This window comes from Oncorhynchus gorbuscha, linkage group LG24, assembly GCF_021184085.1.
Source record: "Oncorhynchus gorbuscha isolate QuinsamMale2020 ecotype Even-year linkage group LG24, OgorEven_v1.0, whole genome shotgun sequence".
Taxonomy (NCBI): Eukaryota; Metazoa; Chordata; class Actinopteri; order Salmoniformes; family Salmonidae; genus Oncorhynchus; species Oncorhynchus gorbuscha.
Genome location: NC_060196.1, coordinates 14,634,750 through 14,654,455, shown reverse-complemented (window position 1 = coordinate 14,654,455; position 19,706 = coordinate 14,634,750). Strand labels below are relative to the sequence as shown.

Below are 19,706 nucleotides of genomic sequence, written 5' to 3'. Positions count from 1 at the left end.
TCAACAGCCTGATCAACTCTATGCGAATGAGATGTGTCGCGCTGCCTGAGGCAAATTGTGGTAAAACCAGACTCTGGTTTTTCTGATCCACGCCCTTAACCTTTTTTCAAAGGTATCTGTGACCAACAGTTGCATATCTGTATTTCAAGTCATGTGCAATTATCAGTGACTCGAGGTAAAACCGGTAGGGCAAATAATTTCAATACCTCTTTTGTAATTGGACAATTAACAAAAACAAAAGATAGGAGGATGGCACTGATGATATCTTTAGACAGTGGATTAGGGTAGATGGATTTTCCGGGGTGGAGGAATGTTTAGGAATGTTCTCATCTATAAAAAGGGCCTAACAACACACATTGAAGCCACCCAACCAGTTGACAAAGCAATTGCAATATTAAGGCTGCTAATACAGTCTGAGAATCATATTGAGCATACCTGCATCCTCCTGTCATACTGGCATTACCAATTGTGAGGTGATAGAGAGAGAAGAAGCTATACTTTCGGACCTATATACCTGGTTGACGATCACCTTGTGAATCTTTGGAAGTAAAATTTCAAGTGGACTTCATTTATTTATTTCGAGAAGTTCAGGTGAGTGGAAATGGGCATGCAAGATACTGAATTTAGTAAAAGAATGCTAGGATAGTAGTAATAGGTATTTGACAGAATGTAATTTGAAAATACATTTGAAAATACAAAACAGTAATGAAGAGTCAAACATTGAAACTCCTCTCAAAAGCAGCGAGTGATAGTTCACCAATCCAATAATATCACATCTTTCCACCAAGTAGACCTGTAGCCCCTAACATCATTCATTTATATCTGTCAAATCAATCCAGAAGGCTACCAAGTCAGTTCAAGAATGTACATCAGATGGTAATAGGATTGTATTATACAGTGCCTTCCCAAAAGTAGTCATACCCCTTGACCTATTCCACATTTTGTTGTGTTACACCCATCTACACACAATACCCCATAATGACAAAATGAAAACTCTGTTTTTAAGAAATGTTTGCTAATTTACTGAATAGGAAATACAAAAAATCTCATTGACAGAAGTATTGACAACCCTGAGTCAATACATCTTAGAATCAGTCTTTCTGGGTAAGTCTGTACACCTGGAATGTACAATATTGGGAATGTTTAATATTTATGTAAGTCTTGCCATAGATTTTCAAGAACATTTAAGTCAAAACTGTAACTCGGCTGCACAGGAACATTACATTTCGTCTTAGTAAGAAACACCAGTGTATATTTTACCTTGTGTTTTAGGTAATTGTCCTGCTGAAAGGTGAATTTTCCTCCCTGTGTCTGTTGGAAAGTTGACTGAACAAGGTTTTCCTCTAGGATTTTGCCTGTGCTTAGCTGTATTCCATTTATTTCTATCCTATAAACTCTCTAGTCCTAGCCAATGACAAGCATACCCATAACATGAAGCCGCCACTGTTCTTGCAGCGTCCTATTAAACGTGTCAAAAAAGGTTATTATCTTCTGCGAGTATGGCAACCATGTTCTGTGTTTGTATGATGTGGCATTCATGCAATATTCTCCTAAACCTCAGACAACTGAACACAGGAATGTTCTTGCAACGTTCTCATCAAATGTGTCTAGAACATAGGGCCTCCCAGGTGGAGCCGTGGTCTAGGGCACTGCATCCCAGCGCTAGCTGTGCCACCAGAGACTCTGGGTTCGCGCCGGCTGCGACTGAAAGGTCCATGAGGCGACGCACAATTGGCCTAGCATCGTCCGGGTTAGGGAGAGTTTGGCCGGTAGGGATATCCTTGTCTCATCGCGCACCATAAACTCCTGTGGTGGGCTGGGCCCAGTGCATGCACGGTGTTTCCTCTGACACATTGGTGCGGCTGGCTTCCGGGTTGGATGCGCGCTGTGTTAAGAAGCAGTGCGGCTTGGTTGGGTTGTGTTTCAGAGGACGCATGACTTTCGACCTTCATCTCTCCCGAGCCCATACGGGAGTTGTAGCGATGAGACAAGATAGTAACTACTAATAATTGGATACTACGAAATTGGGGAGAAAAATGTTGGTAAAATAAAAAATAAAAAACGTGTCTAGAACGTTTAATATTGTATATTCTGAGAACATGGCAACGCTGTTCTGTGTATGTTTGGTGGGATGTTGGTGGAATATTCTCCGAACCCTCAGAAAACTGGACATGAATGTTCTTGCAACGTCCCATGAAACGTGTCTAGAACTTTAATATATTATATTCAGAGAACATTTTAACCACATTCTAGATAAGTTCTGCTAGACATTTTAAGGGAATGTTCTCCTAACTTTAACACCAAGACATGCTGAAAAGGCTCTCAGAGGGTTTTTGCTAACATAGAGAGAATATTCCTTAGAATATCCCCTAACTCACTGAGATTTGGAAACTCAAATATATGACTATACAATCGTGCTGTACTTGCATGAGAGGCAAAATAACAGTTGTTACTTGTGGTTAAAACGCAGGTTGTTTTTTCCCCAATGAAATGTGGCACAAGCGGCAGTTGGCTTCTTTATTAAGGGTGGATGGGCTCATAGTAATGGCTGGAACGGAATCAATGGAATGGTGTCGAACACACCAAACACATCGCCCCAGGGTTTATATCGGAAATGATTTCGATTGTGTAAAGTAACAGAGTCACAGAAGGTGATTCACTGCTCTAAGGAATAGCATTCCAGGGGGAGGGACAAGGTCGGTCTCCAAGCCTTTTCAAAATGGATTCCTCCCAATGTGTTCTCCAATACCATAAATCATTATAGAAAAAGGCTCAGTGCAGTTATTCATGCAAGGGGAGGGTGCTAGTGAATTGAAATGTTTTGAGAAAAAATGATTATTTCTTAAACTAAATATTTTTCTCTGAGCAATTGTATTAGTAGTATTATTATATCATCTTCAAAAAATACTATGCAATAGTATTTGTGTTATTTATTTATACAGTCTTTTCGGCTCATCTTTATCAATGGTGCAAATAATTTCCTTTATGACAGTATGTGAATTATGTAATGAAAGATTTGATATCTCAGGGTATCAACAACCATTGGGGTGAGTGTGTAAACATATCCACATGCCAAAATGTACATATATTGTACGAGGCGGAATATCAAATTATAGTTCCAACATTTATGTGTAGAAAACTTGATATCATCTTTCTCTCTTAGGTGGTGGAGATATGGCTACAATCAAGATGAGATGCAGAGCTAAACTGCTCTGCCTAACAGGTGAGAAATGAAAGCAGAACATGTTCAACTTCTGTGAGATTAAATAGTTCCTGATGTTCATATGAGAATATGTCTTACAAAAAACACAGTGTAAAAAAAAGTGTAGATTATCAAATCGTTAAAATTCCAGTGCAATCAAAAACGTGATTTTCCTGTGTTTTATATATATTTTCACAATATGAGGTTGGAACAATACTGTGAAACTGTGAAAAAAAAATGTAATTATTGCAGTACCAAAGACTCAAACAGCAGAGGGTGCGCATGAACTAGGATGAATAGCAAGTAGCATGGTTAATGATAAATGGCTATGGCTCCTGTCTCAAGACCCATTAACTCTTGAAGCTAGGGGGCACTATTTTTATGTTTGGAAAAATAACGTTCCCAAAGTAAACGGCCTATTTCTCAGGACCAGATGCTAGAATATGCATATAATTGACAGATTAGGATAGAAAACACAAAAGTTTCCAAAACTGTCAAAATATTGTCTGTGACTATAACAGAACTGATATTGCAGGCGAAACCCTGATAAAAAATCAAACCAGGAAGTGGCTTCTATTTTGAAAACTCCATGTTCCAAAGCCTCCCATTGTTCCGTTTAAAGGGAGTTAAAACAAGTTATGGATGTTTGTATGGAAGTAGTTCAGTGTCAAAAGAAGGGGTTAAATACGTTGTTATTTTTAAAGTAATTTTTTCCTGATCTTTCGTATTTCTCTCAGATATAGGACAGACACTTCAAATGTCCCCTTAAATGTGCTGGGCATGATAAAACAACTATGAAAATAACAATGATAATGTTGATTCCATCAACAGTACTTACGGCAACAGCAATCTTGACAACTGTGTCAGCACAATCAACCACAGCTGAGCCCACAACAACAACAGCCGCAACAATGACGACTACAGCTGCTCCTACAACAACCACGCTGTGGGTACGAAAAGAAGAGCTGAGGCAAGAAAAAACAAAGCTGCACCCACAACAACCACAGCTGCGGATACGCAGAGAAGTGAAGTCGCAAAAAAAACCACAGCTGCCTCCACAACATCACCAGCTGCAAGAACAACAACATCACGGGCAAAAACAGCCAGAACCCTGCCATCAACAAACAATCACAGCCATCCCAACAACAATGAAAGCTGTTCCCAAAAAACCCATAGATGCACCCACAACAACCACAGTGTATCCCACAACAACTGCAGCAGCTCCAACAACAGCTTCCCCTACAACAACCACATCTGTTCCCACAACAACCACATATTCTCCTACAGCAACCACAGCTGCAGCTACAACAACCAAATTCATCCCTACAACAACCAAATCTGCCCCCACAACAACCACTGATACACCCAAAACAACAACTGTTTCTCCCAAGAAGGCTACAGCAGATCCCACAACAACAACAGCTTCTCCCACAACAACCACAGCGTCTCCCACAACAACCTCTCCAACAACTACCACAGCTGCACACACGACAACTACAGCTTCACCCACAACAACCACAGCTTCTCCCACAACAACCACAGCTTATCCCACAACAACCACAGTTGCAGCTACAACAACAAGAGCTGCAGCAACAACAACCGAAATGCTGGCCTCAACAACCAAAGCTACTCCAACAACTACCACAGCTGCACAAACGACAACCACAGCTTCACACACAACAACCACAGCTTCTCCCACAACAACAACAGCTTCTCCCACAACAACCACAGAATTTCCCACAACAACCACAGCTTCTCCCACAACAACCACAGCCCCTACCACAACAACCACAGTTGCAACTACAACAACAAGAGCTGCAGCAACAACAACTGAAATGCTGGCCTCAAGAACCACAGCTGCTCCAACAACTTCCACAGCTGCACAAACGACAACCACAGCTTCACCCACAACAACCACAGCGTCTCCCACAACAACCACAGCTTCTCCCACAACAACCACAGTTTCAGCAACAACAACCACTGCTCCAGCAACAACAACCGAAGGGCTGGCCTCAACAACCACGGCTGCTCCAACAACAACCACAGCTGCACAAACTACAACAACAGCTTCTCCCACAACAACCACAGCATCTCCCACAACAACCACAGTTTCTCCCACAACAACCACAGTTTCAGCTACAACAACCACTGCTGCAGCAACAACAACCGAAGGACTGGCCTCAACAACCACAGCTTCTCCCACAACAACCACATCTTCTCCCACAACAACCACAGCTTCTCCCACAACAACCACAGCTCCTACCACAACAACCACAGCTTATCCCACAACAACCACAGTTGCAGCTACAACAACAAGAGCTGCAGCAATAACAACCGAAGTGCTGGCCTCAACAACCACATCTGCTCCAACAGCAACCACAGCTGCACAAACGACAACCAAAGCTTCTCCCACAACAACCACAGCTTCTCCCACAACAACCACATCTTCTCCCACAACAACCACAGCTTCTCCCACAACAACCACAGAATCTCCCACAACAACCACAGTTGCAGCTACAACCACCACAGCTGCAGCAAAAACAACCGAAGTGCTGGCCTCAACAACCACAGCTGCTCTAACAACTTCCACAGCTGCACAAACTACAACAACAGCTTCTCCCACAACAACCACAGCTTCTCCCACAACAACCACAGCTTCTCCCACAACAATCACAGTTTCAGCAACAACAACCACTGCTGCAGCAACAACAACCGAAGGGCTGGCCTCAACAACCACGGCTGCTCCAACAACAACCACAGCTGCACAAACTACAACAACAGCTTCTCCCACAACAACCACAGCTTCTCCCACAACAACCACAGTTTCTCCCACAACAACCACAGTTTCAGCTACAACAACCACTGCTGCAGCAACAACAACCGAAGGACTGGCCTCAACAACAACGGCTGCTCCAACAACAACCACAGCTGCACAAACTACAAAAACAGCTTCTCCCTCAACAACCACAGCTTCTCCCACAACAACCACATCTTCTTCCACAACAACCACAGCTGCACAAACGACAGCCACAGCTTCTACCACAACAACCACAGCTTCTCCCACAACAACCACAGCTTCTCCCACAACAACCACAGCTTCTCCCACAACAACCACAGTTTCAGCAACAACAACCACTGCTGCAGCAACAACAACCGAAGGGCTGGCCTCAACAACCACGGCTGCTCCAACAACAACCACAGCTGCACAAACTACAACAACAGCTTCTCCCACAACAACCACAGCTTCTCCCACAACAACCACAGTTTCAGCTACAACAACCACTGCTGCAGCAACAACAACCGAAGGACTGGCCTCAACAACAACGGCTGCTCCAACAACAACCACAGCTGCACAAACTACAAAAACAGCTTCTCCCTCAACAACCACAGCTTCTCCCACAACAACCACATCTTCTCCCACAACAACCACAGCTTCCCCCACAACAACCACAGTTGCAGCTACAACAACAACAAGAGCTGCAGCAACAACAACCGAAGTGCTGGCCTCAACAACCACATCTGCTCCAACAACAACCACAGAATCTCCCACAACAACCACAGTTGCAGTTACAACCACCACAGCTGCAGCAACAACAACTGAAGTGCTGGCCTCAACAACCACAGCTGCTCCAACAACTTCCACAGGTGCACAAACTACAACAACAGCTTCTCCCACAACAACCACAGCTTCTCCCACAACAACCACAGCTTCTCCCACAACAACCACAGCTTCTCCCACAACAACCACAGTTTCAGCAACAACAACCACTGCTGCAGCAACAACAACCGAAGGGCTGTCCTCAACAACCACGGCTGCTCCAACAACAACCACAGCTGCACAAACTACAAAAACAGCTTCTCCATCAACAACCACAGCTTCTCCCACAACAACCACATCTTCTCCCACAACAACTACAGCTTCTCCCACAACAACCACAGCTCCTACCACAACAACCACAGCTTATCCCACAACAACCACAGTTGCAGCTACAACAACAAGAGCTGCAGCAACAACAACCGAAGTGCTGGCCTCAACAACCACATCTGCTCCAACAACAAGCACAGCTGCACAAACTACAACAACAGCTTCTCCCTCAACAACCACAGCTTCTCCCACAACAACCACATCTTCTCCCACAACAACCACAGCTTCTCCCACAACAACCACAGCTCCTACCACAACAACCACAGCTTATCCCACAACAACCACAGTTGCAGCTACAACAACAAGAGCTGCAGCAACAACAACCGAAGTGCTGGCCTCAACAACCACATCTGCTCCAACAACAACCACAGCTGCACAAACGACAACCAAAGCTTCTCCCACAACAACCACAGCTTCTCCCACAACATTCACAACTTCTCACACAACAACCACAACTTCTCCCACAACAACCACAGAATCTCCCACAACAACCACAGTTGCAGCTATAACCACCACAGCTGCAGCAACAACAACCGAAGTGCTGGCCTCAACAACCACAGCTGCTCCAACAACAACCACAGCTGCACAAACTACAACAACAGCTTCTCACACAACAACCACAGCTTCTCCCACAACAACCACAGCTTCTCCCACAACAACCACAGCTTCTCCCACAACAACCACAGCTTCTCCCACAACAACCACAGTTTCTCCCACAACAACCACAGTTTCAGCTACAACAACCACTGCTGCAGCAACAACAACCGAAGGACTGGCCTCAGCAACAACGGCTGCTCCAACAAGAACCACAGAATCTCCCACAACAACCACAGTTGCAGCTACAACCACCACAGCTGCAGCAACAACAACTGAAGTGCTGCCATCAACAACCACAGCTGCTCCAACAACAACCACAGCTGCACAAACGACAACCAAACCTTCTCCAACAACAACCACAGCTTCTACCACAACAACCACAGCTTCTCCCACAACAACCATAGCTCCTACCACAACAACCACAGCTTATCCCACAACAACCACAGTTGCAGCTACAACAACAAGAGCTGCAGCAACAACAACCGAAGTGCTGGCCTCAACAACCACATCTGCTCCAACAACAACCACAGCTGCACAAACGACAACCAAAGCTTCTCCCACAACAACCACAGCTTCTACCACAACAACCACAGCTTCTCCCACAACAACCACAGCTTCTCACACAACAACCACAGCTTCACACACAAAAACCACAGAATCTTCCACAACAACCACAGTTGCAGCTAAAACAACCAAATCTTCCCCCACAACAACCACAGCTGCACAAAAAACAACCACAGCTTCTCCCACAACAACCACCGCTTCTCTTACAACATTCACAACTTCTCACACAACAACCACAGCTTCTCCCACAACAACCACAGCAGCACAAAAGACAACCACAGCTTCTCCCACAACAACCACAGCTTCTCCCACAACAACCACAGCTTCTCCCACAACAACCACAGCTGCACAAACGACAACCACAGCTTCTCCCACAACAACCTCAGCTTCTCCCACAACATTCACAACTTCTCACACAACAACTACAGCTTCTCCCACAACAACCACAGAATCTCCCACAACAACCACAGTTGCAGCTACAACCACCACAGCTGCAGCAACAACAACCGAAGTGCTGGCCTCAACAACCACAGCTGCTCCAACAACAACCACAGCTGCACAAACTACAACAACAGCTTCTCCCACAACAACAACAGCTTCTCCCACAACAACCACAGAATCTCCCACAACAACCACAGCTTCTCCCATAACAACCACATCTGCACAAACGACAACGACAGGTTCTCCCACAACAACCACAGCTTCTCCCACAACAACCACAGCTTCTCCCACAACAACCACAGTTGCAGCTACAACAACAAGAGCTGCAGCAACAACAACCGAAGTGCTGGCCTCAACAACCACAGCTGCTCCAACAACAACCACAGCTGCACAAACTACAACAACAGCATCTCCCACAACAACCACAGCTTCTCCCACAACAACCACAGAATCTGCCACAACAACCACAGTTGCAGCTACAACAACCACAACTTCTCCCACAACAACCACAGCTGCACAAACGACAAACACAGCTTCTCCCACAACAACCACAGCCTCTCCCAAAACATTCACAACTTCTCACACAACAACCACAGCTTCTCCCACAACAACCTCAGTTGCAGCTACAACCACCACAGCTGCAGCAACAACAACCGAAGTGCTGGCTTCAACAACCACAGCTGCTCCATCAACAACCACAGCTGCACAAACTACAACAACAGCTTCTCCCACAACAACCACAGCTTCTCCCACAACATTCACAACTTCTCACACAACAACCACAGCTTCTCCCACAACAACCACAGAATCTCCCACAACAACCACAGTCGCAGCTTCAACCACCACAGCTACAGCAACAACAACTGAAGTGCTGGCCTCAACAACCACAGCTGCTCCAACAACAACCACAGCTGCACAAACTACAAAAACAGCTTCTCCCACAACAACCACAGCTTCTCCCACAACAACCACAGAATCTGCAACAACAAACACAGTTGTGGCTACAACCACCACAGCTGCAGAAACAACAACCACAGCTGCACAAACTACAACAACAGCTTCTCTCACAACAACCACAGCTTCTCCCACAACAAGCACAGCTTCTCCCACAACAACCACAGCTGCACAAACTACAACAATAGCTTCTCCGACAACAAAGACAGCTCCTACCACAACAACCACAGCTTCTCCCACAACAAGCACAGCTTCTCCCACAACAACCACAGCTGCACAAACTACAACAATAGCTTCTCCGACAACAAAGACAGCTCCTACCACAACAAGCACAGCTTCTCCCACAACAACCACAGCTGCAGCAACAACAACCGAAGTGCTGGCCTCAACAACCACAGCTGCTCCAACAACAACCACAGCTGAACAAACTACAACAACAGCTTCTCCCACAACAACCATAGCATCTCCCACAACAACCACAGCTTCTCCCACAACAACCACAGCTTCACCCACAACAACCATAGCTGCACAAACGACAACCACAGCTTCTCCCACAACAACCACAGCCTCTCCCACAACAACCACAGCTTCTCCCACAACAACCATAGCTGCACAAGTGACAACCACAGCTTCTCCCACAACAACCACAGCTTCTCCCACAACAACCACAGCTTCTCCCACAACATTTACAACTTCTCACACAACAACCACAGCTTCTACCACAACAACCACAGAATCTCCCACAACAACCACAGTTGCAGCTACAACCACCACAGCTGCAGCAACAACAACCGAAGTGTTGGCCTCAACAACCACAGCTGCTCCAACAACAACCACAGCTGAACAAACTCCAACAACAGCTTCTCCCTCAACAACCACAGCATCTCCCACAACAACCACAGCTTCTCCCACAACAACCACAGCTTCTCCCACAACAACCATAGCTGCACAAATGACAACCACAGCTTCTCCCACAACAACCACAGAATCTCCCACAACAACCAAAGTTGCAGCTACAACCACCACAGCTGCAGCAACAACAACCACAGCTGCACAAACTACAACAACAGCATCTCCCACAACAACCACAGCTTCTCCCACAACAACCACAGAATCTGCCACAACAACCACAGTTGCAGCTACAACAACCACATCTTCTCCCACAACAACCACAGCTGCACAAACGACAAACACAGCTTCTGCCACAACAACCACAGAATCTCCCACAACAACCACAGTCGCAGCTTCAACCACCACAGCTGCTCCAACAACAACCACAGCTGCACAAACTACAACAACAGCTTCTCTCACAACAACCACAGCTTCTCCCACAACAACCACAGAATCTGCCACAACAACCACAGTCGCAGCTTCAACCACCACAGCTGCAGCAACAACAACCGAAGTGCTGGCCTCAACAACCACAGCTTCTCCCACAACAACCACAGCTTCTCCCACAACAACCACAGCTTCTCCCACAACAAGCACAGCTTCTCCCACAACAACCACAGCTGCAAAAACTACAACAACAGCTTCTCCCACAACAACCACAGCTCCTACCACAACAAGCACAGCTTCTCCCACAACAACCACAGCTGCAGCAACAACAACCGAAGTGCTGGCCTCAACAACCACAGCTGCTCCCACAACAACCACAGCTGAACAAACTACAACAACAGCTTCTCCCACAACAACCATAGCATCTCCCACAACAACCACAGCTTCTCCCACAACAACCACAGCTTCTCCCACAACAACCATAGCTGCACAAACGACAACCAAAGCTTCTCCCACAACAACCACAGCTTCTCCCACAACAACCACAGCTTCTCCCACAACAACCACCGATTCTCCCACAACATTTACATCTTCTCACACAACAACCACAGCTTCTATCACAACAACCACAGCTTCTCCCACAACAACCACAGTTGCAGCTAAAACAACCACAGCCGCAGCAACGACAACCGAAGTGCTGGCCTCAACAACCACAGCTGCTCCAACAACAACCACAGCTGCTCAAACGACAACCACAGCTTCTCCCACAACAACCACAGCTTCTCCCACAACAACCACAGCTTCTCCCACAACATTCACAACTTCTCACACAACAACCACAGCTTCTATCACAACAACCACAGAATCTTCCACAACAACCACAGTTGCAGCTACAACCACCACAGCTGCAGCAACAACAACCGAAGTGCTGGCCTCAACAACCACAGCTGCTCCAACAACAACCACAGCTGCACAAACTACAACAACAGCATCTCCCACAACAACCACAGCTTCTCCCACAACAACCACAGAATCTGCCACAACAACCACAGAATCTGCCACAACAACCACAGTTGCAGCTACAACAACCACAACTTCTCCCACAACAACCACAGCTACACAAACTACAAAAACAGCTTCTCCCTCAACAACCACAGCTTCTCCCACAACAACCACATCTTCTCCCACAACAACCACAGCTTCCCCCACAACAACCACAGCTCCTACCACAACAACCACAGCTTATCCCACAACAACCACAGTTGCAGCTACAACAACAACAAGAGCTGCAGCAACAACAACCGAAGTGCTGGCCTCAACAACCACATCTGCTCCAACAACAACCACAGCTGCACAAACGACAACCAAAGCTTCTCCCACAACAACCACAGCTTCTCCCACAACATTCACAACTTCTCACACAACAACCACAGCTTCTCCCACAACAACCACAGAATCTCCCACAACAACCACAGTCGCAGCTTCAACCACCACAGCTGCAGCAACAACAACCAAAGTGGTGGCCTCAACAACCACAGCTGCTCCAACAACAACCACAGCTGCACAAACTACAAAAACAGCTTCTCCCACAACAACCACAGCTTCTCCCACAACAACCACAGAATCTGCCACAACAACCACAGTTGCAGCTACAACCACCACAGCTGCAACAACAACAACCGAAGTGCTGGCCTCAACAACCACAGCTGCTCCAACAACAACCACAGCTTCTCCCACAACATTCACAACTTCTCACACAACAACCACAGCTTCTCCCACAACAACTACAGAATCTCCCACAACAACCACAGTCGCAGCTTCAACCACCACAGCTGCAGAAACAACAACCGAAGTGCTGGCCTCAACAACCACAGCTGCTCCAACATCAACCACAGCTGCACAAACTACAACAACAGCTTCTCCCACAACAACCACAGCTTCTCCCACAACAACCAAAGTTGCAGCTACAACCACCACAGCTGCAGCAACAACAACCACAGCTGCACAAACTACAATAACAGCATCTCCCACAACAACCACAGCTTCTCCCACAACAACCACAGAATCTGCCACAACAACCACAGTTGCAGCTACAACAACCACATCTTCTCCCACAACAACCACAGCTGCACAAACGACAAACACAGCTTCTGCCACAACAACCACAGAATCTCCCACAACAACCACAGTCGCAGCTTCAACCACCACAGCTGCTCCAACAACAACCACAGCTGCACAAACTACAACAACAGCTTCTCTCACAACAACCACAGCTTCTCCCACAACAACCACAGAATCTGCCACAACAACCACAGTTGCAGCTACAACAACCACAACTTCTCCCACAACAACCACAGCTGCACAAACGACAAACACAGCTTCTCCCACAACAACCACAGAATCTCCCACAACAACCACAGTCGCAGCTTCAACCACCACAGCTGCAGCAACAACAACCGAAGTGCTGGCCTCAACAACCACAGCTTCTCCCACAACAACCACAGCTTCTCCCACAACAACCACAGCTTCTCCCACAACAAGCACAGCTTCTCCCACAACAACCACAGCTGCAAAAACTACAACAACAGCTTCTCCCACAACAACCACAGCTCCTACCACAACAAGCACAGCTTCTCCCACAACAACCACAGCTGCAGCAACAACAACCGAAGTGCTGGCCTCAACAACCACAGCTTCTCCCACAACAACCACAGCTTCTCCCACAACAACCATAGCTGCACAAACGACAACCAAAGCTTCTCCCACAACAACCACAGCTTCTCCCACAACAACCACAGCTTCTCCCACAACAACCACCGATTCTCCCACAACATTTACATCTTCTCACACAACAACCACAGCTTCTATCACAACAACCACAGCTTCTCCCACAACAACCACAGTTGCAGCTAAAACAACCACAGCTGCAGCAACGACAACCGAAGTGCTGGCCTCAACAACCACAGCTGCTCCAACAACAACCACAGCTGCTCAAACGACAACCACAGCTTCTCCCACAACAACCACAGCTTCTCCCACAACAACCACAGCTTCTCCCACAACATTCACAACTTCTCACACAACAACCACAGCTTCTATCACAACAACCACAGAATCTTCCACAACAACCACAGTTGCAGCTACAACCACCACAGCTGCAGCAACAACAACCGAAGTGCTGGCCTCAACAACCACAGCTGCTCCAACAACAACCACAGCTGCACAAACTACAACAACAGCATCTCCCACAACAACCACAGCTTCTCCCACAACAACCACAGAATCTGCCACAACAACCACAGAATCTGCCACAACAACCACAGTTGCAGCTACAACAACCACAACTTCTCCCACAACAACCACAGCTACACAAACTACAAAAACAGCTTCTCCCTCAACAACCACAGCTTCTCCCACAACAACCACATCTTCTCCCACAACAACCACAGCTTCCCCCACAACAACCACAGCTCCTACCACAACAACCACAGCTTATCCCACAACAACCACAGTTGCAGCTACAACAACAACAAGAGCTGCAGCAACAACAACCGAAGTGCTGGCCTCAACAACCACATCTGCTCCAACAACAACCACAGCTGCACAAACGACAACCAAAGCTTCTCCCACAACAACCACAGCTTCTCCCACAACATTCACAACTTCTCACACAACAACCACAGCTTCTCCCACAACAACCACAGAATCTCCCACAACAACCACAGTCGCAGCTTCAACCACCACAGCTGCAGCAACAACAACCAAAGTGGTGGCCTCAACAACCACAGCTGCTCCAACAACAACCACAGCTGCACAAACTACAAAAACAGCTTCTCCCACAACAACCACAGCTTCTCCCACAACAACCACAGAATCTGCCACAACAACCACAGTCGCAGCTTCAACCACCACAGCTGCAGAAACAACAACCGAAGTGCTGGCCTCAACAACCACAGCTGCTCCAACATCAACCACAGCTGCACAAACTACAACAACAGCTTCTCCCACAACAACCACAGCTTCTCCCACAACAACCACAGAATCTGCCACAACAACCACAGTCGCAGCTTCAACCACCACAGCTGCAGAAACAACAACCGAAGTGCTGGCCTCAACAACCACAGCTGCTCCAACATCAACCACAGCTGCACAAACTACAACAACAGCTTCTCCCACAACAACCACAGAATCTCCCACAACAACCACAGTTGCAGCTACAACAACCACAGCTGCAGCAGCAACAACCGAAGTGATGGCCTCAACAACAACAGCTGCTCCAACAACAACCACAGCTTCTTCCACAACAACCACAGCGTCTCCCACAACAACCACAGCTGCACCTACTGCAACAACAGCTTCTCTCACAACAACTACAGATGCAACAACAATTCCTGTAACAACAACAATGGCTTCAACAACAACAGCAGCTCCAACAACAACAGAAGCCCCAACAACACCAGCTGCTACTACAACAACCACAGCTGCACCTACGACAACCACAGATTCACCTACAGCAACAACAGCTTCTCCCACTACAACCACAGCTGCACCAACAGCAACAGCAGTTCCTGTTACAACTACAATGGCTCCTTCAACAACAGCAGCTTCAACAACAACCCCAGCTGCTCCCACAACAACCACAGCTGCAGCAACAATAACGATAGCTCCACCTACAGCAACCACAGATGCTTCCAAATCGACCTCAGCGTCACATTCAACAACCACTGCTGCCCCTACAGCAACAACAGCTTTCCCCACAACAACCACAGCTACTCCAACGCCACCAATAGTTAATGTTACAACAACAATGGCTCCAACAACCACAGCAGCTCCAACAACTACCCCTGCTGCTCCCACAACAACCACAGCTACACCAACGGCAACCACAGAATCACCTACAGCAACAACAGCTTCTCCAACAACAACCCCTGCTGCTCCCACAACAACCACAGCTTCATCAACGACAACGACAGATTCACCTACAGAAACAACAGCTTCATCAACAACAGCCACAGTTGCACCAACGGCAACAACAGTTCCTGTCAAAACAACAATTGCTCCAACAACAACAGCAGCTCCATCATCATCTCCAGCTGCTCCCACAACAACCACAGCTTCACCAACGACAACCATTGCACTACCTACAGCGACAACAGCCACTTCCACATTGACCTCAGCTTCACCGTCGACAAACACAGCTTCACCTACAGCAACAACAGCTTCTCCAACAACAACAACAGCTGCACCAACGGAAACAACAGGTCCCGTTACAACAACAATGGCTCAAACAACAACAGCAGCTCCTACATCAACCCCAGCTGCTCCCAAAACAACCACAGCTGAACCAACAACAACCACAACTCCATCTGCAACAATCACAACCACATCAGCTCTTGTTACAACTACAGTGACTCCTACAACAACATCAGCTTCAACAACCACAGCTGCTCTCACAACAACCACATCTTCACAAACTACAACCACAGCTCCAGCTACAATGACCACAGCTGCTCAAACAACAGCCACAGCATCATCTTCAACAACTACAGCTGCTGCTACTGCCACCACTGCCGCCCTCACAATGACCACAGTTTCTGCCACAACAACCACAGCTACTCACACAACAACCACAGCTGATCAAACAACAACCCCTGCTGCTGTCACAGTAGCTACGGCTGCACCAACGGCAACCACAGCTCCACCTACAGCGACAACAGCCACTTCCACAATGACCTCAGCTTCACCTTCGACAACCACAGCTGCACCTACAGCAACAACAGCTACTCCCAGAACAACCACAGCTGCTTTCACAATAACCACAGCTTCCCCCACAACAAATGCAGCTGATGCTACAACAGCAAAATCGGAGGCTTCAACAACCACAGCCGTCCTCACAACAAACACAGCTACTCCCATAACAAACACAGTTGATCAAACAACAACCACATTTACACCAACGACAACGACAGCTCCTGTTAAAAGAACAGTGGCTCCCACAACAACAGGAGCTCCCACAACAATCACAGTGGCTCCCACTACAACAACAGCTGCCATAACAACAAATGCAACAACAAAAGCTTCTGTAACAAGCATCACTACCGGCCCTACCACAATTACAGCTAACCTCACAACAACCACAGGTGCTCCAACGACCACCACAGCTGTATCCACAGCTACCACAGCTGCATCCACAACCACAACATTTGCACTAACAACATCCCCAGCTGCTGCTATGACAACAACATCCACCCCTACAACAACTACAACTGCTCACACAACAACCACAGCAGTGCCAACATCATCCACAGCAGCTCCCACTACACAAACAGCTTCACCATCGATCACCACAGTTGCTGTAAAGACCAGCAACACCCACCACACAACAACCATAGTTTCAGCCACAACAACCACAGCTGCTGTAACTACCACAGCTACAGCTGCACCAACGTCAACTACAGCTGCTAAAACAACAACAACTGTTTCCCCAACCACCGCATCCACAAACCCTCCAACGTCAAATGAAGGTGTACTTATTCTAAAGTTCCGGATGGACCGTATGTTTATGGAAGCCTACAAAGATTCAAATTCCTTGGATTACATTACTTTGGCTTTAAATGTCACAACTGAGGTAAAAGTTTATCATTAATAGAAATAAACATTTACAAACATATCTTGCTTGAGAGTTATTAGTATCTAGTACACATTGTTTTGTCCTTAAAATACTCATTATGCCCTCATATATTTTCACAGTTGACTCGAGGATACAACAATATATATCCTGTAATCTTCCTCAGATGCATCATCATCAGTTTCTGGTATGTTCAATTTTCATTTTGGTCCATATTTCTGCAACTTACTTGCTGCTAGAACAAGTGTGTTATTTCCGTTTACCATTATTTAATAGTACTAACACTACTACAACCAATAATAATAACTTTTCTCCCATTTCACATACATTCTACTTCTTTGATTTTTTTTAGGCCTGGATCTGTGGGTGTGACAACCAACTTGATCTTCACACGCCAGTCTGTGGTCCCTAACCTTACAGATGCAGTGGAATCCCTCAAGACATCCATCAACACGTCCACAGTTTTCTTAGATGTTATTCCTGGCAGTATCAAAGCTGGTAAGGATGAATCTTAACACAATATTTAGGGAAATTCATACAGTACAGATGATTTTTTGAAGCAATATTCCCGTCCGTGTCACCATGTTTTTGTTGCTTTTTATGCTTAAAGCTTATTTACCAGCTCTGGTTTCATCAGTTGTGACCAAATTACATCATACTTGAATACTTTATCTCATTTAAAGGTCTATCTTTTATTTCAAAACCATTTCAATCATGGTAGTCTCTTATAAGACTATCTTTACCCAAAGATGTGAGCAAAAATGATTCTGGTTCTCTGGTTTTCATCACTGATTATTTGAATCAGGGATGGGCAACTTTGATTGAGTTGGGGGCCACAAAAAATGTGAGAGGTTGCAGTGGCTGGTGGGTCTTCATAACCACATCCCACATTTGCCATAAAGCAAGTTTGCTGCAAATCTACAGATTTTGCCATGGGACAGAGATATAAAATGTGAAGTTTTACATCTTTTATATTTTTGCAAGAAGATAGACTTTGGGGAAGGCCTTGCAGAGGCTTTTAAATGGTCCAAATCTGATTTTTTTTTCTTACAGAAATCCGGAACTCCCCGACTAATGCTACGACTACTCCTATGACTAGTACCACGACTAATGCCAAGACTACTGCTACGGCCACTGCTACGGCCACTGCTACGACCACTGCTACGACCACTGCTACGACCACTGCTACGACCACTGCTACGACCACTGCTACAACCACTGCTACGACTACTGCTACGACTACTGCAACCACCACGCCAGCAGCAGCCACGAAACCTACAGAGGGTTCAAATACAGGCAGCAGCGCTATGGGAAGAAACAGACCTCAAGAAATGGTCACTTTACTACTTGCTTTAATGCTGATCTATTTCTTCTGAACAGAATAACTCTAGGACTCAATTAAAACCATTGAGTATAAGATATTCCACAATAAAGGCATATCTAACTTCAGCTATTACGATTGAGAGATGTTAAGAAACTAAGCTAACACTAGCTTAGTTAAAGTAATTGCTTATCATTATGATTATGTTTAAAACTGTTAAGTCTATTTTGTTTTGTACACAATTGACCTCAATAGAAAATAAATCACTAAATAATGCTGGTAACGTGATGAAGCTAATTCTGCTAATGCCAGAAACTGGATTATTGTGTGAATGAAAGTAAATGTGTTGTGTTTTGATATTTAATATTTATATTTGTTTTAGTGTATCGCAATAGCTTATGAATAATGTAATATAATATTAATAAATTAGTATCATATGATATTAACTCATTATATTAGAAAATGATCATCAAAAACTTATTCAGTAATATATATATTTTCCTCCTTACTGTAACCCAACTATTGGCGTACATTGAAATATTTGGAAATTACTTTGAAAACCCTTGAATAAATAATGCCATACACATTTTTTGAAAGAAGTCATTTTTTTTCATTTCACTTCACCAATTTGGACTATTTTGTGTGTGTCCATTACAGGAATTCCAAACAGAAATTACAGGTTGTAATGCAACTAAATAGGTCAAAAGCCAAAGGGGATGAATACTTTTGCAAGGCACTGTACAGCCACAACAACCACATCTTCTCCGACAACAATTACAGCATCTACAACATCCAC

At 45.8% G+C, this 19,706-nt stretch overlaps 2 protein-coding genes across 2 annotated transcripts; both read left to right on the top strand.

Annotated features, from left to right (window-relative positions):
* Positions 1-4,113: 4,113 nt before the first annotated feature.
* On the top strand, positions 4,114-7,793 carry LOC124013315 (antigen LPMC-61-like). The gene is made up of 3 exons (XM_046327585.1): positions 4,114-4,227; positions 6,656-6,847; positions 6,953-7,793. Exons 1-3 carry the CDS (start codon positions 4,114-4,116, stop codon positions 7,634-7,636), a joined length of 990 nt encoding a protein of 329 aa, XP_046183541.1. The 3' UTR covers positions 7,637-7,793.
* Positions 7,794-15,398: 7,605 nt separating this feature from the next.
* Positions 15,399-19,491, top strand: LOC124013147 (mucin-5AC-like). The gene is made up of 4 exons (XM_046327345.1): positions 15,399-17,589; positions 17,712-17,776; positions 17,942-18,087; positions 18,643-19,491. The coding sequence occupies exons 1-4, from the start codon at positions 15,544-15,546 to the stop codon at positions 18,963-18,965; spliced, it is 2,580 nt and encodes an 859-aa protein (XP_046183301.1). The 5' UTR covers positions 15,399-15,543; the 3' UTR covers positions 18,966-19,491.
* The last annotated feature ends 215 nt before the right edge of the window (positions 19,492-19,706 follow it).